The following is a 27,778-nucleotide window of genomic DNA, read 5'->3' on the forward strand; positions in this document are numbered from 1 at the left end:
GCTCAATGAGAGTTTTCTTTAAATCGCTCAATAAATCATCAATGTATCTGAAAGGTCATTTTCCATATCACTCATATCAGGTTTGGGAACACATAATTCCTTGATAAATTTATATGTGTTTTTCTTTATATTTCAAGTGTAACATTTAATGTTTCAATTCACTTCAAGCATATTTTAGGTCATAAGATTCCAATTCATTTAGCTTCTGGAATATTAATGTGTGATAGTGTGGTAATTTCCTAAATCAGTTGAGGGGTCAAAATCTAAATTTCAAGCCCCATGTTACTACTATTATCAAATTCTTGAAAACACATGGGGTCATCCTTTTGAAAATAAACTCTGTCAAAAAAGGAACGCAACCCCTGTATTTTAGAGATTGTGATCTGAAGTTTTAGGACGACACGGCATTTTTATTAGTTAAGACAGAAGTCTGAAATTTGGCAGAATAATAACCCAGATGGGCATGTTTAAAATTGTCATTTCAAAAGTCATCTCACAGACACCAGTTTGTCACCAGGGGGGCGTCTTTCTCAGTATCTCGTATGAGCACCACGCGCTGCAATCACTGCACGGCATCTCCTTGGACAAGAACGGATAAGACGCCGGATTCTTTCCTGGGGAATGGCTCTCCACTCCTCCTGCAGTGCAACGGCGAGCTGTTGCAGCGTCTGTGGCGGCGGCTGACGTTGACGTACGCGTCGATCCAGAGTATCCCACAGGTGTTCAATAGGGTTGAGGTCTGGTGATTTAGAGGGTAATGGCAAGACATTGACGTTGGAATTCTGCAGAAAGTTCATTGTTGCACGTGCAGTATGAGGCCGGGCGTTGTCCCGTTGAAAAATCTGTGTCTGTTGGTCAATAATCGGGAGAAGGTGAAGCTCTAACACGTGGTTGATGTAACGTTGGGCTGTCAGGTTCCCTGGAACGATCACCAAGTCTGATTTCTGGTTGTATGAGATGGTTCCCCAAACCATGACGCTTTCTCCGCCAAATCTGTCCACCTGTCGGACGCAGATGGGCGCAAAACGTTTATGACGTCTCCTATACAGACGCTGTCTTCCGTCGTGACGTTGCAAAAGAAAACGTGATTCATCAGAAAACCAGATTCGCCTCCAGTTTTGTAAAGTCCGTATCCTTACGTTGTTGCACCACCTGAGTCGTCGGCGTCGATGTAGGGGGCGTAGTACAGGTCCAACAACTGGTCTACAGGCACGTAAACCCGCTTCTTTCAGACGGTTCCTAATCGTTTGAGCTGACACTCTCCTCAAACCTGGTATTTGTGTGGCAGTCACGGTTGGTAGGGCATGCCGATTACGCAGGTGATGGACCCGGATGTACCGATCTTGAAGGGGGGGTCGTGATTCTTGGCCTTCCACTTCTCGGGCGATCGTTGGTCAAATTGAAGTTGTTGTAGCGGCTCCAAAGTCGGGATATCGTTGTTTTGTGAACATTTAGGTGCCGTGCAACAGTTCCAAAACTTTCTCCGGCTTGAACACGACCAATGGCGATATTTCCGGTCGGCAGCACTCAATCGTGGCATTTTTAACACAGCTTTTCGGCGACAAATGAATGAATATAATTCGAGGAAGCACATGGGCTTTTATACACCCTACATTAACTGCCATTTTCATGATTTGCATGTGTTTTTTTGTGCGAAGTCACCATGAGGGTCATTTCATGCGTTGTGACGGAATAAGCAATAAAATACACTTATGCGTACAAATGCAGTTGTTTGGATGGTAATCTTCATTAATTACGTGTATCATTTCAATACATTCGAATAAAATTTAGTTTGGAAGCAATAACTTCATTCAAACGAATTTTTCATATCTGAGGACAGGGGTTGCGTTTCTTTTTTGACAGAGTTTATGTATACATTTGTAAGAGATAATCTCAAACCTTCAATAGATCTTCATTTCCCACCTTTGTCCTTTTTAACTGGATAATTCCATCCATATATATAATTACGAATAACAACAATGATACATAGAATTATAATAATAAGTATACCAATAAGACTTCCTTCACAAGGAATGTATAACAGTGTGGAACAATGCGAGAAATGGTAAATTACAGTATTTTTATCATTGCAGGCTGATATTACAGAACATTTCAGTTAGTGGTCATAAATCTGGTAGAATTTAAATGAAATATTAACTTACCTATTTTTGTTAGCATTCAGGTGAAGATGGCCATTCTTCTTTTTCTTCTTCTTTGAAGTTCTTTCTATATCAGTGCCTGTACTTTGACAACTGTTCATGAAGGAAACATTGTACTATCTGATAAAGGTATTCTGAAACCTTTGGTTATAAACCCAGAGGCAGTAACTGTGACATGACAGTAACTGTGCAAGAATTAAGAGCCAACACAAATGTTGCTCCCATTGGGTGATCAGTTTGGTTTAGGTATCTCATGTATACATAGGAGTTTAATTAGCTACTAAAGTCGTGTGTATGTATGGAATTCTTTTACATCACTTTAATACTTTGTTAATATAATCTTGAAATAGAAATATTTAACAGTGTTTTGCTACATAACATCAGAGACCATATAATATATTATATGGTCTCTGATAACATCAAGGCGAGATGAATATATTACATGTTACCTACTAGTATGTTAATACCGCCAACCATGCACAGTACATTTTTGGTATATAACAAAGCATATCTGTTACACCAAACACATGCACACCTTTTACATGTTACCTCCCCCAATAAAGAAGATGTACTATAAAAAACAGTCACATTTCATTGTTTTCAATTGGGTCCAGGTATACAATTATACAGTGTCATATCTGGGCTGTATTTCTCACTTTTGCTGCAAACATTGTAATATGTATTGCAGAAAACAAACTCCAGTATTTGACGGATGATATTATGTACTATACTAGTATATCAAAGGTTGATTATAATCAATGAATTGCCATCATCTTTGGATATGAGTGTTTGTCTGTTTCTAGACTTGCTTGAACTGAATTGGTGAAAGTGGAATTGGTTAAAACTGTCTGTTAATGGCTGAATCAACTGAATAGAGATCAGTTTGAGTTAGTACTGACTGTGCAGACTTGCCATAAACATGAGTAGCTGTCTGTTCAGATCTGCTGCTGCTCACCAGATTGTTGAAACAAGAATTCCAAGGAGGAACTGACTCTATGAAAGGTGTGAGAACCTACTGTTTATTTGAGCAAGGTGGTTATCTCATATAGGACATTTTGTGGGAGAAATAATAATATTTGTGAAATAATTTGTAAATCTGTGAATGAATTTGGATGGGGATGTATATGGTTAGGTAATTTCTTAATTTTTGCAATGCATGTAAACAGATAATGTTGTCTTGATTTTAACCCATGTATACAATAGGTTGAAAAGTGTGACCCATTTAGGTATTAAATATGAATTTGGATTAATATGTATACTATCGGACAAGAAAATTTAAGAAGGACTATGGAGTAGGCTCTTACCTTGAAAAGTTTTGTTTGATAGACTGACAGTGATTTTGGTTGTTAAATTTGATAAAATGAATTAAAATATATTATATATGTGGGGTTTTATCACTTGTTTGTCAAGAACAAAGCATTGAAGAAAAAACATGATTAATATACATGTAGTTATAAGTGTGCAGTTATAACTGAAGACGGGAAAGGTGATGATGAAAAGTAATGCTTGCCATTTCCTAACCTATCTAACAATCTTAATAGGTTATAGGAATATGCTTGAAGTATTGAGCTCTTAGACTGCAGCACAAGTCTAAAGTTTCTTATATTCCATGACTATCATGACCATTAACTTCCTCATGGCTAATGGTATGACATACCTATGATGCAGCTTCCAAAACAAAAACACTTTTGAGTAGTATTTCATTGTTAAAATGAACAACAATGTCATGTACTGTGTGCTCAATCACAACAATTAAGCAAAATTCTGGATGTTTTCTGTGGAAATTTCATTCTGTGCAATATTTTAAATGCATACCATTCTAAAGCTGATTTCTTCAAAACTTATGTATTAAAGAACAATAAAATTAGAACAAGAACAAGAAATTTATTCAGTATCAGAGGTCACATGGCCAAGAGTACAAAGCATTGGATCACCCATGTGCACAAGGACAGGTGGGACAAATGTTATTCCATCTTAATGCAGTGAAAATGTATAGCTTTTAAGATATGGCATGTTTTCGTATATAATGCACATAATAATTAATGAAACATTAGTAGACCAGCATTTGTGTATTTATTGCTTACTCTATTTAAGATTCTTTTTTTTGTCAGATACCCTGCAAGGCTAAATATATTTGGGTATGACATGAAGCAGCATAGTGGCACATATGTTACTGATATTGAATATCTTAAGATATTCGGTAAAAGAGTAGGTCCTGGATGTGATTTTAATTGTTTCTCTTACAATATAGAAATCTATAAATTGTGAAAGAATAGTGATAATGAGTAGTTTGGACTGCTTGGTATTCTTCAATAAAATATTTGTTATGCAGATCAGGAGCAGGTATGTGGAAATATATGGGATATCCAACTTATATCCAGTGCAAATCATCAACCATAGGAATGTTCAGTAATAGACGGTAGAAAAATGCCTATATATGGGTTCGGTCATAGAAATACCAGCACGTATATATGTCTAAAGTGAAATGGTGTGTGAGCATGCGCTTATGATTAAGGCACTTAAGAAGAAGAGAGTGAGTGAGTGAGTGAGTATGGTTTTATGTTACTTTTAGCAATATTCCAGCAATATCACAGCGAACCCGGGTCTTGGGTCTTCGGAGCCTTAACCACTAGGATACCCCACACCTCGCCAGAAGAAGAAGAAATTATTTTCTCAAAGTGTCACATGCTGTGGTACAAATTGTATAGACATAGTATGATACATTAAAAAGAGCACCCAGCCAGTTGGCCTACGAGACACTAATTACTTGATGGTACAAATATAATATAAAAGTGAATAAGAGTTATAGTTATAACCACACACATGCACGCACACACACACACACACACACACACACGCACGCACGCACGCACACGCGCACACACACAGTAGGTAGGTTGTGTCAAACACCAATAAATGTTACAGGTTTTAAGCAGCTATGACGATATGTGAATGTGATGCATAATGCATCAATACAATGCATTCCATTCTTAATGCAGCGGGGTCATTTTGTAAATATTTCACTCTCTCCGACTTGTTAAGTTATAATAAACCCATGCCATGCCGACATTATCGTATTCTCATCTATTTTTGCAATCTTTTGCTCAGTTTCTACATTCAAATTTCGGGCTAGTGAATTATTTTGTGGGCTAGCAACTTTCAGGCATAGGTAGCCCGACTGGGTAACAAAATTTGGAAACCAGTTTGCACACTGACTTGTGATATACTCATGCTAATAATGGTTGTCCCCTTCAATGTTTTTAATTGAGAGAGGTGTGGGTGTGTGGGGTTGGGGTGGGGGGAGGGGGGTGACAACCATTATTGGCATGAGTATATATTAAACATGCTATGCACACCCTCCCTCACCTTCAGTCTGAATGAATAGAACATAGCCGGTGTACACAACTTACACTTGCCTAACACAATGTGCATTGGAACTACGCCATTGATCAGCTGAATAAAAACCCACTTAATTAATTGGAGTTATCTCCCTTGGACCACAGAGCGTCTTGTTGGATGTGATGGAATGATAGCAATGGGCAGCCGACAAGGTCTAGATAATAGACTATATTTTCTTGTGTCGTTTTTCATATATGCGTACGAACATGAAATTGTCTGAAAGCAGTGACCGAAGCACTGCAAACTAAAGGTCCAAAAACACGGCTATGATGCGTGTGTCTTCCACACGACCAACAAAAATACATTTCATGTTTGTTTACTTTTAGCGATCATCAAATATGGGTGTACATGGGCGGATCCAGGAATTTGGAAAGGGGGTGGTGTGTGTGTGCCCCGCCAACACACAAAAATCTTCACTGTGGTCTTAAGTCATTTTCAAAAAAGGGGGGGTGGTCCGAACCCCTGAAACACCCCCCCTGAAACACACCCCCCCACAAAAAAAAATAAATAAATAAATAAAAATAAAAAAATAAAAAAATAAAAATAAAATTATAAAAACAAAAAACAATACACACACACACACAAAGTAGTGAGTGAGTTGGATTTTACGCCGTTTTACGACCTAGCAACCCATTTCCATTTGAAGCCGTGAGAGTCTAGGTAAACAAGCAGTTGGACTTGTTCTTTTGTTATTTTACATCCCAGTTAGCTATATTGTTCGAATCTTGATGAGGAACACCAGTGGGTGATATTATCAGCGCCGTCAAGCACTCATACTACTTGCAATCAAACAAGGTAAACAACCATAGTTTTTTGGACAATCAATTGTGTGGGTGAGTTTCAACATTTTTTCAGCAAAACCCGGATTGTCAGCTTCACGGGGGAAGAGCTCTCAAAGTGAAACAGCTCTTTGACTGAAATCACATTGGTGAAACCTACAAGCAAGGAGCTCCCATAAACCAAAAACATACTCAGGTGGTACCAGGGTATGAAATCAGTACCCTATGTTTCTTACACAGTGAAGGGACGCATCTCTGGCCGCCTTAGAAGCTTAGATCATCGCAGCACGAGTGCGTAGATCGATGTTCATGCTGTTGATCCCTGGATTCTCTTATCCAGACTCGATTATTTACAGACCGCCGCCATATAGCTGGAGTATTGCTGAGTGCGGCGTAAAACTAAACTCACTCACTCATGTTACGAAAACAATCATTAAAACAGACAAAAGCAAAAATATTTATTTACAACTTTAGCATAAAGCAATCACTACAATACTGATGATATATATGCAACTGCCAAGCATTTCGTCGGATTACAAGATGAACACCAGGAACTATATGTACACAGTCGGAAAGGAAATCGTACTTCAAACTCTCAAGAACCCACCAAAACACTCCAGATAAGCGCAAAACACCTTATTATCATCACGGCGGTAAGGAGTTCGGTAATGTTTTAGTGCGACTTTGGGCCTAAAAAGTCTTTATGTGGCCAACTCTTAACAAAGGGATAATAATAATAATTCATTTTTGTAGTATCTAGTTGCTAGTTGATTAATATCACCCCTGATAACCCAAGCTGCCTATGAGGCGCTTGAATGTAAATAGTCACCTGACTTATCCAACCGGGTACCCATTTTCTGCTGGGTGAACAGAGGCAATTTTGAACAAACTCACTTGCCAAAGGTGAGGCCACATGTTTCACATGTGCTTATATACAAGTGATATATTTATGTTTTATTTAAAACATGTCATACTTGTTCGTGTGTAGAAAACATTCAAGGTAAATTAAAACTCTCCACTTTTTATCGTAGAATATGAGATATTTTTAATATAAGGCTAGATTTGTCTAAATTGCTAACAGCTGAAGGAATTATATAAATCCAGCTTGGGCCCATGCAGGAAGCAAATGCATTGTAAGTCCCTTTGGTCTCTAGTATGGTGATCTACGTTTAGTTGTTGGCAATCTATAGCCTGTTTTTATATTGTATTGTCATCTATAGTTAAACTGTTTTAGATTTAATTACTAGTTTTAAATTCATATCTGTGATAATCTAGTTTTTTTACAGTCTTCGTTGACAGGTTTTTATACTTTACCATTAATTACTATGTATAACAATTAATTGTTCTCGTCACGATATGGCTGAAATATTGCCGATGTGACGATAAATGTTATCTCCCCGAGAAAAGCGTTAACCGGGAACTAAATCTACACAATAACAAAGGAAAGTCGCACTTCAAACTTAAATTCAAGTACCAGCCAACCAAAACACATCACGTAAAGCTTATCCCCAAGAATAGCGCTAATTGAGAGAGAGAGAGATAGGAGAGAGAGAGAGAGAAAGAGAGAGAGAGAGAGAGAGAGAGAGAGAGAGAGAGTGAGAGAGAGAGAGAGAGTGTGTGTGTGTGTGTGTGTGTGTAAAGCAGAAACAACAGTTGACGAGATCAACCAAGCACAACACACATCGATCTAAAGAACAAAAACAACATATATTAAAGAATCTATTCATCCTGGTTCAAGGAAGTGAAATGTAAGTAAACAGACATTAGAATATGCTAAGTTAGGACACAGCACGTATGGCCCGTTCAATATTTTGCCAGAACACCTCACGACCTTCCCGAACATTCGTATACTCCACGTAGGAGTCTTCACGCATCAGCTGCACAATATCAGGAGGCAGGTCCTTCACAGGGATGCTCTCCAATACAACAACCAGCAGAGTGTTCCGTCCAGAATAGATACTCTCCATCTTAGCCATCTCCACTTCGTACTTACACCAGTAGCTCTTCAAGAAGTGTCTTGACAGGACGATCACCGTCTTCCTGCTGGATTTCACAGCGTTCAGGATGTTGGCAGCGATAGCTTCCCCCACGAGAAAGTCTCGATGGTGGATACAGAGGCGAAGCCCGTGCCTCCCCTCTAGGATCTGTCTCACGTCCTCAATTACAAACCTACGGTCTTCGTCAGCGTAGGAGATGAAGGCATCGAACTCAAATGGTGTCCCATCCTCTTCCTCAGCAGCAGCAACGTAACCGCTGTGTTTCATCCGTGCCAGATAGAAAAGATACCTCAGTTTCCATCTGAACCTGTACACGATTCCTGCTATCCCCAAACACAGAACCAGCATCATCAGGCACATGATCCCTAGAGTCAATCCTACATATGATGCACATCTTTTTCTCAGACCAAGTATGACTTGGTGTATATTTTTCATTAAAATCTTCCTGTTGCCGTCATCAACACAATGCATTCCTGCATAATTGTGTATTCTAGAAGCATGTTCTGTCATCCATATCAACGAAGTTAGCGTTGCGCAGCTGCACCTCAAAGGATTTTCTTCAAAGTACAATCTGAAGTCTTTCATATGCATTGCAGCGACTTGATATCTCAATAGAGATGGAATCTCTGCAAACAGGTTTCTTGATAGGTCCAGCGTTTTCATGTTAAAGTTTACAATATCTGAATTCCATGCCATCAAATAATTACTACTTAAATTTACGCTTTTGATAAGCGTTAGGTTGTTTAGGATAGTCTTTGGAAAAACACGTACTTTGTTATTTGACATATCCAAATTCTCAAGCAAAGGGAAATCATCTAAAATAGTACTGGCCCCATCCTGAAGTGCATAGCCCAGATAATTGTAACCAAGGTTCAATGTTTTCATGGATGGAAAATGTTTCCCAAATTCCTTTCCTATGAAATCACAGAAATTGTGCGATAAATCAACAATCTCGAGATGTTTTAATCCCCAAATGGGCCCGATCCATTTGCTGAAGAAATTATGTGATAAATTTAACTCACGAAGTCTGTTCCTACTGAAATGAAATCTTTTGATATCATATGTCATTTTGCAATAACTAAAATCCGCATACGTGATATTTGGGGGTATGGTTAAGGTAATACTCCATTTCAAAGGTTGCGTGTTCTTACCTGAGTGACGCCGATATCTAGAATTCAATTTTTCGTTGTCAAAGGACAGAGATGATGTTCCTTGATGAGAGGCATCGAACCACTTTAAATTCGTCAAAATAGACAATTCAAGCATGTATAACCCAAAACCCATGTGATTATCTCGGATACAAATTTCCTTAAGAGATCTTGGAAGGTATAAAATTGCATTTCGATCAATCAGTTCAATTCTGTTTCCTGTAATATTTAATTCTTCTATTTCTATGTTTCTAAGATATTTCATATGGTGTGTTTGCAAAGTTATACTTGGCCCCAGCGTACGACTTAATTTACTGACATCTAGTATCTTTAGTGAGGAATTCTGTAGTCCGTACATAGCTTCTCCAGCCTTGGATAATCCTAAATACATGTTGAATGATAGATCAAGACTATGGAGATTTTTAAGCTTTTCAAAAGACGACAGTTCAATGTTAAGCAACAGACAGTGTGAAATATCCAGAGTCTTTAGGTTATGTAGATTCTCAAAAGTTTTATTCCGCAGGTTACGGGTTTGACATGTTCCACCATCGCCTCCACCAAGAGACAGATTTTTCAGTTGCTCCAGGAATTGGAATCCAGTTCCAAAATATATCTCTCTCATCCCATCAATGATCAGCTCTTCCAAAGCCAAGAGGTCTTTGAATGCTCCATCGGGGTATGAACTTGAAAAGCCTCTACTGAGACTACCGGCGTAAGAGCGTGATTCAACGTTATTGTGAATGTAAAGTTTTTTCAGCTTTTTCTGATACCTGAATACTCCATCTTGATAACTCTTCTTTGTTGGAGGTAATTTATTACCATGAAGGTCCAAAGCCACCAGGTTGGTCAGATTCTTGAAGGTATCAAGCTCAATACTTCTTATTCTGTTTGACGAAACATTCAACGTAAGCAGCTCTGTGTAATTAAGATATCCAGTTTTTAAACGAACAATCTTATTTCCTGAAAGATTGAGGTCGGTGATATTAGGTGGCAGTTGCGTGGGGATCTCATGTAGGTTTCTCTCTGAACAGTCAGCCTCGATAACGCCTTCAGATGTGTAACAATGGCATGGTTCGCACCCAGTGCTCCCTCTATCCTCAGATGTTGCTAAGTCCGAGATAAGAAGGAGCAGGGTCATATGTAGGGACTGAAATTACAAGAAACTTGTTTCAGGATGTGATCAAATTATGTTCAAAGCGTTACATCCCCTGTATGGTGTTTTATATTTATGCATATATACGTTCCATGTGGTTTTTAATATCTTACTTTATAAATAAACAAAACAGGTGCAGAACAATGTCAAGTAATACACTCATTCATTCACTCACTCACTCACTCACTACCACTTCAGTATTCAAGTTTGTGTCACAAAATCCTTGATCCGCTTCTGGCGGTATTTCAACGTTCATCAAACTGTAGAAAACAATGGCAGATGTGGGCATTGTTCCTGACATCCTTGTGTGTGTACAAATACAATTTACAAGCGTATCATCCTGGCCAGAACGTTTTAATGTTCTCCGGACATGATCTGGACCAACGAATCTTCCCACCTATTGTTCATAACAAAAACCACTTTCCCGGTTTGCTCACAGACTGCATCCTGTTTACGGAAAACAAATCGCGACAAGAACCTACACGGAAATTAATTGCAGGATCAATAGTAGTCTCCCTGTATTTTCAGCAGAGGGATTTTGTCATCGTCGATTCTTCTAATGGTGACCCGTGAAGGTCCGGGTTAGAATTGACCTTCAGTAACCCATGCTTGTCGTAAGAGGCGACTAACGGGATCGAGTTGTCAGGTTCGCTGACTTGCTTGACACATGTCATCGTGTCTCAATTGCGTAGATCGATGCTCATGCTGTTGATCAGTGGGTTGTGTGGTCCAGACTCGATTATTTACAGACTGCCGCCATACAGCTGGAATATTGTTGAGTGCGGCGTAAAGCTAAACTCACTCACTCACTCTTATAATGGTGGAGCGGTGGGATGGGCAAGTGGTTTAACCAGGGTTCGATACACACATGGGTACAAAGCGTGAATACCATTTTTGGTGTATTTCACTGTGATATTGCAGGAATATTATTAAAAGTGGCGTAAAACCTCACTCACTCACCTACATACCCACATTTTCTTACTTACGAAAATGATGGTATATTGGTGAGTCCGGTGAGGCAGGATCAAATCACTCACCTTAAATTTGACCTGATCCTGGAACTAATGGTGAAGTTATCTTGGATCAAAATACTCCAATCAGGATAAATGTCATTAATTTATTTGGAAGTAACTTATGACGAAATGGCACAGTAATTATAACGAGGGGTGTTATTCACTTATTGACAAACACAATTTTCGTCAAATTCATATTATATATCTGTGTTTGTTTATAACTGTGTTACTACATGGCTGCAGTGTAAATTTTAGGGGTGGGTATTTTCATATTGCGATATATTGCGATGCGAAAGCGTATATTGCGATATGTATTGCAATATATTGCATGAATTATTTTTAAACAAAAAACTACTTATAATCGAGTTAATGCTTGATTTATATAGCAAAATCCAACAAAATCACTATGCTTGATTAAGCTTTAATAACAACTTTTAATCATGATAAAATAAAATATAAATAGTATTTGGCACAAATGAAACAAGGAAATACTCGAAGATTTCCGAGTGTTATGAAGTTTTCAGAATGCAAGTTAAAATTCCGGTTTTCGATCAGCGTATCGCAATATGTATCGTTTTCATGTCTGAACCTGTAAATACCGTTAAACCGGTTATATAGCGCAGCCCTAGTAAATTTATACGACGCTTTGTAAACTCACTCATTTAATGGCGGTGTCATGAAGGGCAACGAGTCAGGCACCTAATCGCCAGGAACTCAACCCAACAAAAGAACTCGTATCATTCTGTACTTTACTGAGTGTAATCCCAAATATAGCATGTGGTATCGTGCAACTTGTTAAATGTTGTAATAAATATTATGCATGTTATATTCTTTTTACTTATCTTTCAATTGTTTGATAAATTAAACAGTGTTGCGTAACCGGTATTACGCTTATCATAACAGCACTAAATAACATTATTCTAGTAGAGTGAGCTAGTATGGTTTTGCGCCGACTTTTGCAATATTCCAGCAATATCACCGCGGGGGACACCAGAAATAGGCTTTACATTGTACCCATGTGGGGAATCGAACCCGGGTCTTCGGCGTGATGCTTTAACCACTAGGCTACCTCATCGCCCCTATTCTAGTAGAGGCTGAGTGGGGATAACATTTATAAGTGTATGGATAACAAATAACATAATATTTAAAAGTGGTTTTAAGTTAGGATTTGATATCTATGAGACAATGAGGTATTAATGAGGCATTTAAAATGTGTAAAGGTTTGGATAAGTAATTAATATTCAGAGGGCGCTGCTTATTGTAAATACATTATGCAGAAATATATTGGGAGTGGTCAGTGATTTGATCCATTTTAAGATCACACTTGAGTTATCAAGCACTTGTTCATCACACCAACTTCTAAATGCCACACAAAGAAGTTGATCGAACAACTTCCAAGCACGAGTCGTATGACGCTCTTTGAAATATTCGTAAAACGAGCATAGTAGTCTCGATGGACTGTTCAAAAACATAAATATCAAAAGAATGGTTCACGATTTGTTTTCTTACCTGATAAAATTTCATGATGAACTCTTAATCTTGATAAACGCGAGTTCGCGAAGACGTGGTTTAGAAACCACCATGGAAAGCCTTTTGCAGCGCTGTGCTCTCACTGCTTGTTTCCAGGTCGCAGATGGCAACACACGGCGGAAATACCGGTTTCCGATAAGAAAGATTACATACGCTTTGATTGGATAACCATAACCTCACACCATGCATGTCAATGAGACCTCTCTTCTGATTTATAAGCAGTCACTATATTTGATCTAAACATAGATACTTGGCTCAAGGGTATTATCCATTGTTTGTACGGATAAGTGTGAACCATTCGTCTTAATAAAATCGACAGAAAAGTACAGAACATTTATTACGCTCAGACCGCGATACTCGGTATAAAAAGTACAAATATACCGATAAGAGTACATAGGATGGCGGGATGGTTTACATGGAAGATTTACAGTTTTCATGATGGTATCACAGAATATACAAAGTCTTTTAAACACATATTTGTTTACAGTTAAAGAATTCGTTAAATTTTAACAAATTGGGTGTTTTTAACATAATGGTTTGGGATATATATTTTCCGATGATGTTTAGAGAAAGGGCAGAGAAAAAAATGTAACATGATTCATCGCCAAAATCACATGTGTCGAAGAGGTTACGCATTCTTACTTCAAGTGGAATTTTGTGCCACCTACCTACTTCTATAGGTAAACGACTGCAGGAAGTTCTAAACAAGAGGTATTTAAGAGCCATGGATAAAGGATATATGTCAAATATTCATCAAGGACAAGTTCTGTTTTGAATACACGATAAGGGGCGGGGAGGTTGACCCTGTGGTAGCCTAGTGGTTAAAGCGTTCGCTCGTCACGCTGAAGACCCAGGTTCGATTCCCCACATGGGTATAATGTGTGAAACCCATTTCCGTTGTTCCCGCGCCGCGACGTTACTGAAATATTGATAAAAGCGACGAAAAACCTCACTCACTCACTCTCCCAACTACTCACTGAACCACTCAAACCACCCATCCACCCATTCACTCACTCACTTAGCCATGTTGACTTTAAGTCTGAAGTATTTCATGTTGGTCAAGACCGTGTCATATCTAAATGTCTCTTTTCGTTCTATATCTATGGTGTACCCTGTTCATGAACGTAATCATGGGAACAATGTTCCCGTATATTCCTTGCTGATGATACAACGAGCTTGCAGAAACTTCTACATATTACAAGGTAACTACCTAATATCAGGATAGATAGACGGGTGCTAAAATACAATGCAAGTACAAGTTCTAGATCATCATCAAATGTGCATGAAAACTAACGTCACCATCAAACCTATATCTTTGTGAAGTCAAACTGTAGAATATTCAACTTTTGTTTCTATGTCAAATATTTTATCACCAAACTAGTACTTTGATATTATATCAGACCTACGAATTAGCAGGACATTCTTATGAAAAGATCTAACATGCCATATGCAGTGATGTTATATCAGAAACTATGCAAAGGCCGTAGTACAAAATAACAGGGACCCTCCTTTGTCAGTGTGTGACAGCTGTCCAAAGGTGAGTGAGTAAGTTTAGTTTTACGCTGCACTCAGCAATATTCCCGCTATATGGTGGCGGTCTGGAAATAATCGAGTCTGGCAATAATCAAGAATGGCATTCCTGTCTAGACAATAGTTCAAGATACCAGTTGTATAGACCAGTTGTATAGATCACATAAGAGCTTAATTCAACCAGAACTATATCTATCTGTATTGACATCTAGAAATATCAGACGCACACTTGTCAATTTTCGATTGGGCTTGTTAGACTTATCAGTAAATAAGGGCAGACGATTTTCAATAGAGAGACGTTTAAGGATATGTCCATTATGTAACTCGGCTATAGAAGATGAAATTCACTTCGCTTTTGTATGCCCACATTATGCTGATTTAAGAAAAAAAATATATCCCAAATAATTACCTGTTAAAATATCCTTCATCTGCCTTTGTTTCCATTCTATCCTCCAAAAATGAAAATGTAATACGTAATCTTGCGCTTTATGTAAAACATGCTGTTTCCCTTAGAAGCAATATCTTATCTGAACTGTAATTTCTTTGTGAAATGTCTGTAACATGTGCTGTATATATACTTGTATTCCTTGTATATGGGCCGGAGGCCTTAAGTACAATAAATATCTTTGACTTTGACTTTGACCAGACAATCCACTGATCAACAGCATGAGCATCGATCTGCGCAATTGGGAACCGATGATATGTGTCAAGCAAGTCAGCGAGCCTAACCACCCGATCCCGTTAGTCACCTCTTACGAGAAGCATAGTCGCCTTTTGTGGCAAGCATGGGTTGCTGAAGACCTATTCTACCCCGGATCTTCACGGGTCCTGTCCAAAGGTAAACCCTGAATCATGACACACGTCTGTCAACATTTCAATTACTAGTGTTTGCAAGGAAGATAACTCTTTGCAATAGATGAACAGATGTAAAATGTCTTCTGTTTCACTTAGACACACTGGGCAAACATCTGTATTGGACAGTCCAATTTTAGAGAGTTTCTCATATGTAAAGACAATATTATGAGCAATTTTGAAATCTAGCTCCACAGAATCTGATGATTTATCTGTTTGCCATACATTTAGCCAAATATCTTCCCAATTAATATCAAAGGCAATGTTATCCCACCTGCCGATAGTTACTGGTTCCTTGAAATATATTTTCCTGAAAATTTCATAACAATATTTAGTCGGTATATACTTCAACAGATACATCCTGTTCAGCAATTGTGCAGATTATGTCCCTTGAAGGAAGTTTTTTTGCTAACAACAGATAAAATGATCTTTTCCCACTCTGACGGAAGCGCATATAAAATAATCCTATAACATTGTTGTATTGAACTTGTGTCTATCTCAGGTAAGGTATCATGGACAATTTTCACAATAATATGTTCAGACATGAATTTGGGAATGACTTCCAAACAAATATGTTTAATACAAATAATCCCACTCGAAATGAACGATTGAAAAATGAGAGTTTTTCCATTAAATGTAATCAGTGGATTTTTAAACAGTGGTTGAATCATAGTGTCCATTATATTCCGAAGTAATGGTATTTTTCCTTCATTAATTTCGTTCCATGCAGCGAAAAGCCCAGCATAAAAGGGCTTATATTCTGTAAATAAGATTAATTATATTCAAGAGATAAGGCATGAATTCCCAAGTTCATTGTCAAAAGATGAGACATAAAATATTCCATGGTTTGTTTCCAAATACAGTTGAGATGACTATTACCGAAAGCTCTCAGCAATTTTAGCCTCAATGCATATTTTTTAAAACGTAAGATTGGTAAATTTAAACCTCCATCTACACAAACACCAATGCAAGTATCAAATGCTATTTTGGCAGTCTTATTGCGCCACAACAAATTCCTAAACATCTGAGCAAATTTATTTTCAACCCACTGTGGAACAGGTATTACAGTAAACATATACCACAATCGAGAGCTCATAAGTATATTTATTACAATGGCTCTGCCTTGTAAAGTGAGCTGTCAGCGAAGCCAAGAATTTAATAATAGTTTGCATTTTTTGTATTTTCTTTTAGCAATTTAATGTTTCACACGTTGTTTTATCCGTTTTGCCTAGTACCAACAGTGGATATCACGATATTTTTGCTATATCAATCACTATTTTTTCAACTTGATTTTCCCATCCGTAGTTAGACAAAAACATCATCGACCCTCCTATGTTTGTGCCAGTGATAACATAAATTTCTGGTTTTAAAAGTCACATGTGATAGGCATTTTGTCAAGAAATCCGTTTCCTATGAAAATATAGTGTGAAAAGGTTGCTGCATCCCTGGTGGGATTCAGTGAAGCCACGGCAAGAAATCTGGATTAGAAGTCCAGCGCGCTATCCCCTGCGCTACAGGGACCTACGAATTACCAGGACATTTTTATGAAAAGATCTAACATGCCATATATCCCTTTCACTCACAGCAAGCAACACAACACTTGTGGATAGTGATATTATATCAGAAACTATGCAAAGGCCGTAGTAGACAATGACAGGGACCCTCCTTTGTCAGTGTCAGTGATGGCATAAAAGGGATGGTTGTTAGTACACAGTGTGAAGGCATTTGGTCAAGAAATCCGTTTCCAAAATGAAGTGTGAAAAGGTTGCTGCATCCCTGGTGGGATTCGAACCCACGGCCTCTGGATTAGAAGTCCAGCGCGCTATCCCCTGCGCTACAGGGACCTACGAATTACCAGGACATTTTATGAAAAGATCTAAAATGCCATATATCCCTTTCACTCACAGCAAGCAGCACAACACTTGTGGATAGTGATATTATATCAGAAACTATGCAAAGCCGTAGTAGACAATGACAGGGACCCTCCTTTGTCAGTGTCAGTGATGGCATAAAAGGGATGGTTGTTAGTACACAGTGTGAAGGCATTTGGTCAAGAAATCCGTTTCCAAAATGAAGTGTGAAAAGGTTGCTGCATCCCTGGTGGGATTCGAACCCACGGCCTCTGGATTAGAAGTCCAGCGCGCTATCCCCTGCGCTACAGGGACCTACGAATTACCAGGACATTTTTATGAAAAGATCTAACATGCCATATATCCCTTTCACTCACAGCAAGCAGCACAACACTTGTGGATAGTGATATTATATCAGAAACTATGCAAAGCCGTAGTAGACAATGACACAGGGACCCTCCTTTGTCAGTGTCAGTGATGGCATAAAAGGGATGGTTGTTAGTACACAGTGTGAAGGCATTTGGTCAAGAAATCCGTTTCCAAAAATGAAGTGTGAAAAAGGTTGCTGCATCCCTGGTGGGATTCGAACCCACGGCCTCTGGATTAGAAGTCCAGCGCGCTATCCCCTGCGCTACAGGGACCTACGAATTAGCAGGACATTTTTATGAAAAGATCTAACATGCCATATATCCCTTTCACTCACAGCAAGCAGCACAACACTTGTGGATAGTGATATTATATCAGAAACTATGCAAAAGCCGTAGTAGACAATGACAGGGACCCTCCTTTGTCAGTGTCAGTGATGGCATAAAAGGGATGGTTGTTAGTACACAGTGTGAAGGCATTTGGTCAAGAAATCCGTTTCCAAAAATGAAGTGTGAAAAAGGTTGCTGCATCCCTGGTGGGATTCGAACCCACGGCCTCTGGATTAGAAGTCCAGCGCGCTATCCCCTGCGCTACAGGGACCTACGAATTAGCAGGACATTTTTATGAAAAGATCTAAAATGCCATATATCCCTTTCACTCACAGCAAGCAGCACAACACTTGTGGATAGTGATATTATATCAGAAACTATGCAAAAGCCGTAGTAGACAATGACAGGGACCCTCCTTTGTCAGTGTCAGTGATGGCATAAAAGGGATGGTTGTTAGTACACAGTGTGAAGGCATTTGGTCAAGAAATCCGTTTCCAAAAATGAAGTGTGAAAAAGGTTGCTGCATCCCTGGTGGGATTCGAACCCACGGCCTCTGGATTAGAAGTCCAGCGCGCTATCCCCTGCGCTACAGGGACCTACGAATTACCAGGACATTTTTATGAAAAGATCTAACATGCCATATATCCCTTTCACTCACAGCAAGCAACACAACACTTGTGGATAGTGATATTATATCAGAAACTATGCAAAAGCCGTAGTAGACAATGACACAGGGACCCTCCTTTGTCAGTGTCAGTGATGGCATAAAAGGGATGGTTGTTAGTACACAGTGTGAAGGCATTTGGTCAAGAAATCCGTTTCCAAAAATGAAGTGTGAAAAAGGTTGCTGCATCCCTGGTGGGATTCGAACCCACGGCCTCTGGATTAGAAGTCCAGCGCGCTATCCCCTGCGCTACAGGGACCTACGAATTACCAGGACATTTTTATGAAAAGATCTAAAATGCCATATATCCCTTTCACTCACAGCAAGCAGCACAACACTTGTGGATAGTGATATTATATCAGAAACTATGCAAAAGCCGTAGTAGACAATGACAGGGACCCTCCTTTGTCAGTGTCAGTGATGGCATAAAAGGGATGGTTGTTAGTACACAGTGTGAAGGCATTTGGTCAAGAAATCCGTTTCCAAAATGAAGTGTGAAAAGGTTGCTGCATCCCTGGTGGGATTCGAACCCACGGCCTCTGGATTAGAAGTCCAGCGCGCTATCCCCTGCGCTACAGGGACCTACGAATTACCAGGACATTTTTATGAAAAGATCTAACATGCCATATATCCCTTTCACTCACAGCAAGCAACACAACACTTGTGGATAGTGATATTATATCAGAAACTATGCAAAAGCCGTAGTAGACAATGACAGGGACCCTCCTTTGTCAGTGTCAGTGATGGCATAAAAGGGATGGTTGTTAGTACACAGTGTGAAGGCATTTGGTCAAGAAATCCGTTTCCAAAATGAAGTGTGAAAAGGTTGCTGCATCCCTGGTGGGATTCGAACCCACGGCCTCTGGATTAGAAGTCCAGCGCGCTATCCCCTGCGCTACAGGGACCTACGAATTAGCAGGACATTTTTATGAAAAGATCTAAAATGCCATATATCCCTTTCACTCACAGCAAGCAGCACAACACTTGTGGATAGTGATATTATATCAGAAACTATGCAAAAGCCGTAGTAGACAATGACAGGGACCCTCCTTTGTCAGTGTCAGTGATGGCATAAAAGGGATGGTTGTTAGTACACAGTGTGAAGGCATTTGGTCAAGAAATCCGTTTCCAAAAATGAAGTGTGAAAAAGGTTGCTGCATCCCTGGTGGGATTCGAACCCACGGCCTCTGGATTAGAAGTCCAGCGCGCTATCCCCTGCGCTACATTTTATGAAAAGATCTAACATGCCATATATCCCTTTCACTCACAGCAAGCAACACAACACTTGTGGATAGTGATATTATATCAGAAACTATGCAAAGCCGTAGTAGACAATGACACAGGGACCCTCCTTTGTCAGTGTCAGTGATGGCATAAAAGGGATGGTTGTTAGTACACAGTGTGAAGGCATTTGGTCAAGAAATCCGTTTCCAAAATGAAGTGTGAAAAGGTTGCTGCATCCCTGGTGGGATTCGAACCCACGGCCTCTGGATTAGAAGTCCAGCGCGCTATCCCCTGCGCTACAGGGACCTACGAATTACCAGGACATTTTATGAAAAGATCTAAAATGCCATATATCCCTTTCACTCACAGCAAGCAGCACAACACTTGTGGATAGTGATATTATATCAGAAACTATGCAAAAGCCGTAGTAGACAATGACAGGGACCCTCCTTTGTCAGTGTCAGTGATGGCATAAAAGGGATGGTTGTTAGTACACAGTGTGAAGGCATTTGGTCAAGAAATCCGTTTCCAAAATGAAGTGTGAAAAGGTTGCTGCATCCCTGGTGGGATTCGAACCCACGGCCTCTGGATTAGAAGTCCAGCGCGCTATCCCCTGCGCTACAGGGACCTACGAATTACCAGGACATTTTTATGAAAAGATCTAACATGCCATATATCCCTTTCACTCACAGCAAGCAACACAACACTTGTGGATAGTGATATTATATCAGAAACTATGCAAAAGCCGTAGTAGACAATGACAGGGACCCTCCTTTGTCAGTGTCAGTGATGGCATAAAAGGGATGGTTGTTAGTACACAGTGTGAAGGCATTTGGTCAAGAAATCCGTTTCCAAAAATGAAGTGTGAAAAAGGTTGCTGCATCCCTGGTGGGATTCGAACCCACGGCCTCTGGATTAGAAGTCCAGCGCGCTATCCCCTGCGCTACAGGGACCTACGAATTAGCAGGACATTTTATGAAAAGATCTAAAATGCCATATATCCCTTTCACTCACAGCAAGCAGCACAACACTTGTGGATAGTGATATTATATCAGAAACTATGCAAAAGCCGTAGTAGACAATGACAGGGACCCTCCTTTGTCAGTGTCAGTGATGGCATAAAAGGGATGGTTGTTAGTACACAGTGTGAAGGCATTTGGTCAAGAAATCCGTTTCCAAAATGAAGTGTGAAAAGGTTGCTGCATCCCTGGTGGGATTCGAACCCACGGCCTCTGGATTAGAAGTCCAGCGCGCTATCCCCTGCGCTACAGGGACCTACGAATTACCAGGACATTTTTATGAAAAGATCTAACATGCCATATATCCCTTTCACTCACAGCAAGCAACACAACACTTGTGGATAGTGATATTATATCAGAAACTATGCAAAGGCCGTAGTAGACAATGACAGGGACCCTCCTTTGTCAGTGTCAGTGATGGCATAAAAGGGATGGTTGTTAGTACACAGTGTGAAGGCATTTGGTCAAGAAATCCGTTTCCAAAAATGAAGTGTGAAAAAGGTTGCTGCATCCCTGGTGGGATTCGAACCCACGGCCTCTGGATTAGAAGTCCAGCGCGCTATCCCCTGCGCTACAGGGACCTACGAATTACCAGGACATTTTTATGAAAAGATCTAAAATGCCATATATCCCTTTCACTCACAGCAAGCAGCACAACACTTGTGGATAGTGATATTATATCAGAAACTATGCAAAAGCCGTAGTAGACAATGACAGGGACCCTCCTTTGTCAGTGTCAGTGATGGCATAAAAGGGATGGTTGTTAGTACACAGTGTGAAAGGCATTTGGTCAAGAAATCCGTTTCCAAAAATGAAGTGTGAAAAGGTTGCTGCATCCCTGGTGGGATTCGAACCCACGGCCTCTGGATTAGAAGTCCAGCGCGCTATCCCCTGCGCTACAGGGACCTACGAATTACCAGGACATTTTTATGAAAAGATCTAACATGCCATATATCCCTTTCACTCACAGCAAGCAACACAACACTTGTGGATAGTGATATTATATCAGAAACTATGCAAAAGCCGTAGTAGACAATGACACAGGGACCCTCCTTTGTCAGTGTCAGTGATGGCATAAAAGGGATGGTTGTTAGTACACAGTGTGAAGGCATTTGGTCAAGAAATCCGTTTCCAAAATGAAGTGTGAAAAGGTTGCTGCATCCCTGGTGGGATTCGAACCCACGGCCTCTGGATTAGAAGTCCAGCGCGCTATCCCCTGCGCTACAGGGACCTACGAATTACCAGGACATTTTTATGAAAAGATCTAAAATGCCATATATCCCTTTCACTCACAGCAAGCAGCACAACACTTGTGGATAGTGATATTATATCAGAAACTATGCAAAAGCCGTAGTAGACAATGACAGGGACCCTCCTTTGTCAGTGTCAGTGATGGCATAAAAGGGATGGTTGTTAGTACACAGTGTGAAGGCATTTGGTCAAGAAATCCGTTTCCAAAAATGAAGTGTGAAAAAGGTTGCTGCATCCCTGGTGGGATTCGAACCCACGGCCTCTGGATTAGAAGTCCAGCGCGCTATCCCCTGCGCTACAGGGACCTACGAATTACCAGGACATTTTTATGAAAAGATCTAACATGCCATATATCCCTTTCACTCATAGCAAGCAACACAACACTTGTGGATAGTGATATTATATCAGAAACTATGCAAAGGCCGTAGTAGACAATGACACAGGGACCCTCCTTTGTCAGTGTCAGTGATGGCATAAAAGGGATGGTTGTTAGTACACAGTGTGAAGGCATTTGGTCAAGAAATCCGTTTCCAAAAATGAAGTGTGAAAAAGGTTGCTGCATCCCTGGTGGGATTCGAACCCACGGCCTCTGGATTAGAAGTCCAGCGCGCTATCCCCTGCGCTACAGGGACCTACGAATTACCAGGACATTTTTATGAAAAGATCTAACATGCCATATATCCCTTAGCAAGCAACACAACACTTGTGGATAGTGATATTATATCAGAAACTATGCAAAAGCCGTAGTAGACAATGACAGGGACCCTCCTTTGACAGTGTCAGTGATGGCATAAAAGGGATGGTTGTTAGTACACAGTGTGAAGGCATTTGGTCAAGAAATCCGTTTCCAAAAATGAAGTGTGAAAAAGGTTGCTGCATCCCTGGTGGGATTCGAACCCACGGCCTCTGGATTAGAAGTCCAGCGCGCTATCCCCTGCGCTACAGGGACCTACGAATTACCAGGACATTTTTATGAAAAGATCTAAAATGCCATATATCCCTTTCACTCACAGCAAGCAACACAACACTTGTGGATAGTGATATTATATCAGAAGCTATGCAAAGGCCGTAGTAGACAATGACAGGGACCCTCCTTTGTCAGTGTCAGTGATGGCATAAAAGGGATGGTTGTTAGTACACAGTGTGAAGGCATTTGGTCAAGAAATCCGTTTCCAAAAATGAAGTGTGAAAAAGGTTGCTGCATCCCTGGTGGGATTCGAACCCACGGCCTCTGGATTAGAAGTCCAGCGCGCTATCCCCTGCGCTACAGGGACCTACGAATTACAAGGACATTTTCATGAAAAGATCTAACATCCAATATATCCCTTTCACTCATAGCAAGCAACACAACACTTGTGGATAGTGATATTATATCAGAAACTATGCAAAGGCCGTAGTAGACAATGACACAGGGACCCTCCTTTGTCAGTGTCAGTGATGGCATAAAAGGGATGGTTGTTAGTACACAGTGTGAAGGCATTTGCTCAAGAAATCCGTTTCCAAAAATGAAGTGTGAAAAAGGTTGCTGCATCCCTGGTGGGATTCGAACCCACGGCCTCTGGATTAGAAGTCCAGCGCGCTATCCCCTGCGCTACAGGGACCTACGAATTACCAGGACATTTTCATGAAAAGATCTAACATCCCATATATCCCTTTCACTCATAGCAAGCAACACAACACTTGTGGATAGTGATATTATATCAGAAACTATGCAAAGGCCGTAGTAGACAATGACACAGGGACCCTCCTTTGTCAGTGTCAGTGATGGCATAAAAGGGATGGTTGTTAGTACACAGTGTGAAGGCATTTGCTCAAGAAATCCGTTTCCAAAAATGAAGTGTGAAAAAGGTTGCTGCATCCCTGGTGGGATTCGAACCCACGGCCTCTGGATTAGAAGTCCAGCGCGCTATCCCCTGCGCTACAGGGACCTACGAATTACCAGGACATTTTTATGAAAAGACCTAAAATGCCATATATCCCTTTCACTCACAGCAAGCAGCACAACACTTGTGGATAGTGATATTATATCAGAAACTATGCAAAAGCCGTAGTAGACAATGACAGGGACCCTCCTTTGTCAGTGTCAGTGATGGCATAAAAGGAATGGTTGTTAGTACACAGTGTGAAGGCATTTGGTCAAGAAATCCGTTTCCAAAAATGAAGTGTAAAATAGGTTGTTGCATCCCTGGTGGGATTCGAACCCACGGCCTCTGGATTAGAAGTCCAGCGCGCTATCCCCTGCGCTACAGGGACCTACGAATTACCAGGACATTTTCATGAAAAGATCTAAAATGCCATATATCTCTTTCACTCACAGCAAGCAGCACAACACTTGTGGATAGTGATATTATATCAGAAACTATGCAAAAGCCGTAGTAGACAATGACAGGGACCCACCTTTGTCAGTGTCAGTGATGGCATAAAAGGGATGGTTGTTAGTACACAGTGTGAAGGCATTTGCTCAAGAAATCCGTTTCCAAAAATGAAGTGTTAAAAAAGGTTGCTGCATCCCTGGTGGGATTCGAACCCACGGCCTCTGGATTAGAAGTCCAGCGCGCTTTTTTTTTCTTTTTTTTTTTTTCTTTATAACATTTATTCACATGACGAGATTATTACAGATGCAGACAGTGCTGACACTACCACCCAAAATTTAAAAGAGTTATCACAGAGTTTAGGTGGCAGCGACTAACAGTTCATTTCTAAAGGCAGGAAAGATATTGAATAGTTTTGTACAGTTTTATAACAATATGCATTTATGACTATACAACACATTTCAAGTGCAAACAGTTTTACTCCTTAGAAATATATACTTAACGGTGAAAAGCATCTTAATCTAACGGATCGTTTAGAACAACCTCATTTCCGTTCAACTCCATGTATGTGTTGGTCATAATGTATTTTGAATGAAGATGTGTGATTGATTTACTTTCGAATATTTAAACAGCAAATATCTAAAATGGCGCCTTATCATAGTCTTGAATAATGCCCTCACATCAAATGAGATGGTGTTGTGACTTGTCATTATAACTCTCCTTTTAAATACAGACAGACGATATATTGATAATACAATATCTATGAATGGTTTACATGATAATTTCTTTTCTGGTAGGAATCCGAACAGTAACCAGAGTGACAGCTGTCCAAAGGTAAACCCTGAATCATGGCACACATCTGTCAACATTTCAATTACTATTGTTTGCAAGGAAGATAACTCTTTGCAATAGATGAAGAGATGTAAAATGTCTTCTGTTTCACTTAGACACACTGGGCAAACATCTGTGTTTGACAGTCCAATTTTCGAGAGTTTTCATATGTAAAGACAATATTATGAGCAATTTTGAAATCTAACTCTACAGAATCTGATGATTTATCTGTTTGCCATACATTTAGCCAAATATCTTTCCAATTAATATCTAAGGCAATGTTATCCCACCAGCAGATAGCTACTGGTTCCTTGAAATATTTTTTCCTGAAAATTTCATAACAATATTTAGCTGTAAATACTTCAACAGATACATCCTGTTCAGCAATTGTGCAGATAATGTCCCTTGAGGGAAGTTTTTGCCAACAACAGATAAAATGATCCTTTTCCACTCTGACGGAAGCGCATATAAAATAATCCTATAACATTGTTGTATTGTACTTGTGTCTATCTCAGGTAAGGTGTCATGGACTATTTTCTCAATAATTTGTTCAGACATGAATTTGGGAATGACTTCCAAGCAAATATGTTTAATACAAATAATCCCACTTGAAATGAACGATTGAAACATGAGAGTTTTTCCATTAAATGTAATCAGTGGATTTTTAAACAGTGGTTGATTCATTATATCCATTATATTGCGAAGTAATGGTCTTTTTTCCTTCATTAATTTCATTCCATGCAGCGAAAAGCTCAGCATAAAAGGGCTTATATTCTGTAAGTAAGACTTATCATATTCAAGTGATAAGGCATGAACTCCCAAGTTCATTGTCAGGAGATGAGACATAAAATATTCCATGGTTTGTTTCCAAATACAGCTGAGCTGGCTATTGACGAAAGCTCTCAACAATTTTAGCCTCAATGCATATTTTTTTTTAAACGTAAGCTTGGAAGATTTAAACCTCCATCAACACAAACACCAATGCAAGTATCAAATGCTATTTTGGCAGTCTTATTGTGCCACAAAAACTTCCTAAACATCTGAGCAAATTTATTTTCAACCCACTGTGGAACAGGTATTACAGTAAACATATACCACAAGCGAGAGCTCATAAGTACATTTATTACAATGGCTCTGCCTTGTAAAGTCAGTTGTCTTCGAAGCCAAGAATTTAATAGCATTTGTATTTTTAGTATTTTCTTTTCCCAATTTAGTGTTTCACACAGTGTTTTATCCGTACCAAAGTAAATGCCTAGTATTTCTATACAATCTCTTAACTTTAACTGGGAGTTGGATTAAAAAATCACGAAACCTATTTTGCCCAATAACAAAATTTCAGATTTTTCAATGTTGATTTTGGCACCCGTTGCCTGACAATATAAGTTGACTGTGCGAAAAGATTCAGTAGCAGAGCTCACATTTGAGACAGTGATTGTGGTGTCATCAGCATGTTGATAGATTAAAGATGAAATGTTTTGATTTTGATACCTTGAATGAGAGGGTTGTGTTTTATCAACAAATTTAATGGTTCTGATATAAGAACAAATAACATCGAGCTCATCGGATCTCCCTGCCTTACTCCACGTGATAATTTGAAATATGGACTTAAATGTCCATTACACTTGACAGAACTTTTAATGTCTGTATATAGAATTTTTACCCAAGTTATAAAATGATTCCCAAAATTGAATTTCTGTAAAATATCTAACATGTACCTGTGTGAAACTCTGTCAAAAGCTTTCTCTTGATCTATTTTGATCAAAACGCATCCTCATCTTCATGATCAACAATATCAACTATATCTCTCAAAGAATGTAAATTGTGCGCAATGTCTCTCCCAGGTACACAACATGTTTGTTCAGGGAGATAATATCTGACAATACAGACTTTAGTCTTAATGACAATGTGCGTGATATTAATTTACAATCAACATTAATTAGTGAAATAGGTCTGTAACATTTTATATCCTTTTTATCACCTTTCTTTTATAGAACAAACTAATGACGCTAGATTTCATAGAACGAGATAATTCCTTCTCTTCAAAAATACTCTTAGTAACATGATGAAAAAGAGGACATAAAATCTCCCAAAACCTCAGGTAAAATTCAACAGTCAGACCATCAGGACCTGGAGTTTTGTTACGTTTCATTCCTTTCAGTGCATCTGTCATTTGTTCTACAGAAATAGGAAGATCACAATGTTCTTTCTGTTCATCATTGATAGATTTGTGTATCATATTTACAACTTCCTGTTCCTTATAATAATCAAGTGCTTCATCTGTGTATAACTTTTCATAGAAAGATTGTGCAGCGTTTACAATGTCTTCCGTCGTTCGCAACAATGTTCCATCTTCAGCAATGAGCTCTTTGATC

The 27,778-nt window shown here is 39.4% G+C and overlaps 1 protein-coding gene, 1 long non-coding RNA gene and 18 other non-coding genes across 20 annotated transcripts; 1 reads left to right on the forward strand and 19 right to left on the reverse strand.

Moving 5' to 3' along the window:
- Positions 1-8,043: 8,043 nt before the first annotated feature.
- Positions 8,044-10,623, reverse strand: LOC124261232 (toll-like receptor 4). The gene has a single exon (XM_046695556.1). It carries the CDS (start codon positions 10,618-10,620, stop codon positions 8,116-8,118), a length of 2,505 nt encoding a protein of 834 aa, XP_046551512.1. The 5' UTR covers positions 10,621-10,623; the 3' UTR covers positions 8,044-8,115.
- A 5,257-nt stretch (positions 10,624-15,880) lies between these two features.
- Positions 15,881-26,695, forward strand: LOC124261233. Its single transcript, XR_006894278.1, has 3 exons — positions 15,881-16,769; positions 25,173-25,174; positions 26,633-26,695. It is a non-coding gene; the product is annotated as an uncharacterized LOC124261233 (long non-coding RNA).
- Trnar-ucu lies at positions 17,332-17,404 on the reverse strand. The gene has a single exon. It is a non-coding gene; the product is annotated as a tRNA-Arg (tRNA).
- On the reverse strand, positions 17,653-17,725 carry Trnar-ucu. The gene has a single exon. It is a non-coding gene; the product is annotated as a tRNA-Arg (tRNA).
- On the reverse strand, positions 17,979-18,051 carry Trnar-ucu. The gene has a single exon. It is a non-coding gene; the product is annotated as a tRNA-Arg (tRNA).
- Trnar-ucu lies at positions 18,304-18,376 on the reverse strand. Its single transcript has one exon. It is a non-coding gene; the product is annotated as a tRNA-Arg (tRNA).
- On the reverse strand, positions 18,629-18,701 carry Trnar-ucu. Its single transcript has one exon. It is a non-coding gene; the product is annotated as a tRNA-Arg (tRNA).
- On the reverse strand, positions 18,956-19,028 carry Trnar-ucu. Its single transcript has one exon. It is a non-coding gene; the product is annotated as a tRNA-Arg (tRNA).
- Positions 19,279-19,351, reverse strand: Trnar-ucu. Its single transcript has one exon. It is a non-coding gene; the product is annotated as a tRNA-Arg (tRNA).
- Trnar-ucu lies at positions 19,602-19,674 on the reverse strand. The gene has a single exon. It is a non-coding gene; the product is annotated as a tRNA-Arg (tRNA).
- On the reverse strand, positions 20,227-20,299 carry Trnar-ucu. The gene has a single exon. It is a non-coding gene; the product is annotated as a tRNA-Arg (tRNA).
- Trnar-ucu lies at positions 20,549-20,621 on the reverse strand. The gene has a single exon. It is a non-coding gene; the product is annotated as a tRNA-Arg (tRNA).
- Trnar-ucu lies at positions 20,874-20,946 on the reverse strand. Its single transcript has one exon. It is a non-coding gene; the product is annotated as a tRNA-Arg (tRNA).
- Trnar-ucu lies at positions 21,196-21,268 on the reverse strand. The gene has a single exon. It is a non-coding gene; the product is annotated as a tRNA-Arg (tRNA).
- On the reverse strand, positions 21,521-21,593 carry Trnar-ucu. The gene has a single exon. It is a non-coding gene; the product is annotated as a tRNA-Arg (tRNA).
- Trnar-ucu lies at positions 21,846-21,918 on the reverse strand. Its single transcript has one exon. It is a non-coding gene; the product is annotated as a tRNA-Arg (tRNA).
- Positions 22,171-22,243, reverse strand: Trnar-ucu. The gene has a single exon. It is a non-coding gene; the product is annotated as a tRNA-Arg (tRNA).
- Trnar-ucu lies at positions 22,496-22,568 on the reverse strand. The gene has a single exon. It is a non-coding gene; the product is annotated as a tRNA-Arg (tRNA).
- Trnar-ucu lies at positions 22,823-22,895 on the reverse strand. The gene has a single exon. It is a non-coding gene; the product is annotated as a tRNA-Arg (tRNA).
- On the reverse strand, positions 23,140-23,212 carry Trnar-ucu. Its single transcript has one exon. It is a non-coding gene; the product is annotated as a tRNA-Arg (tRNA).
- Positions 26,696-27,778: the final 1,083 nt, after the last annotated feature.

This window comes from Haliotis rubra, unplaced genomic scaffold (assembly GCF_003918875.1).
Source record: "Haliotis rubra isolate DU_JTF1 unplaced genomic scaffold, ASM391887v1 Scf791, whole genome shotgun sequence".
Classification (NCBI taxonomy): Eukaryota; Metazoa; Mollusca; class Gastropoda; order Lepetellida; family Haliotidae; genus Haliotis; species Haliotis rubra.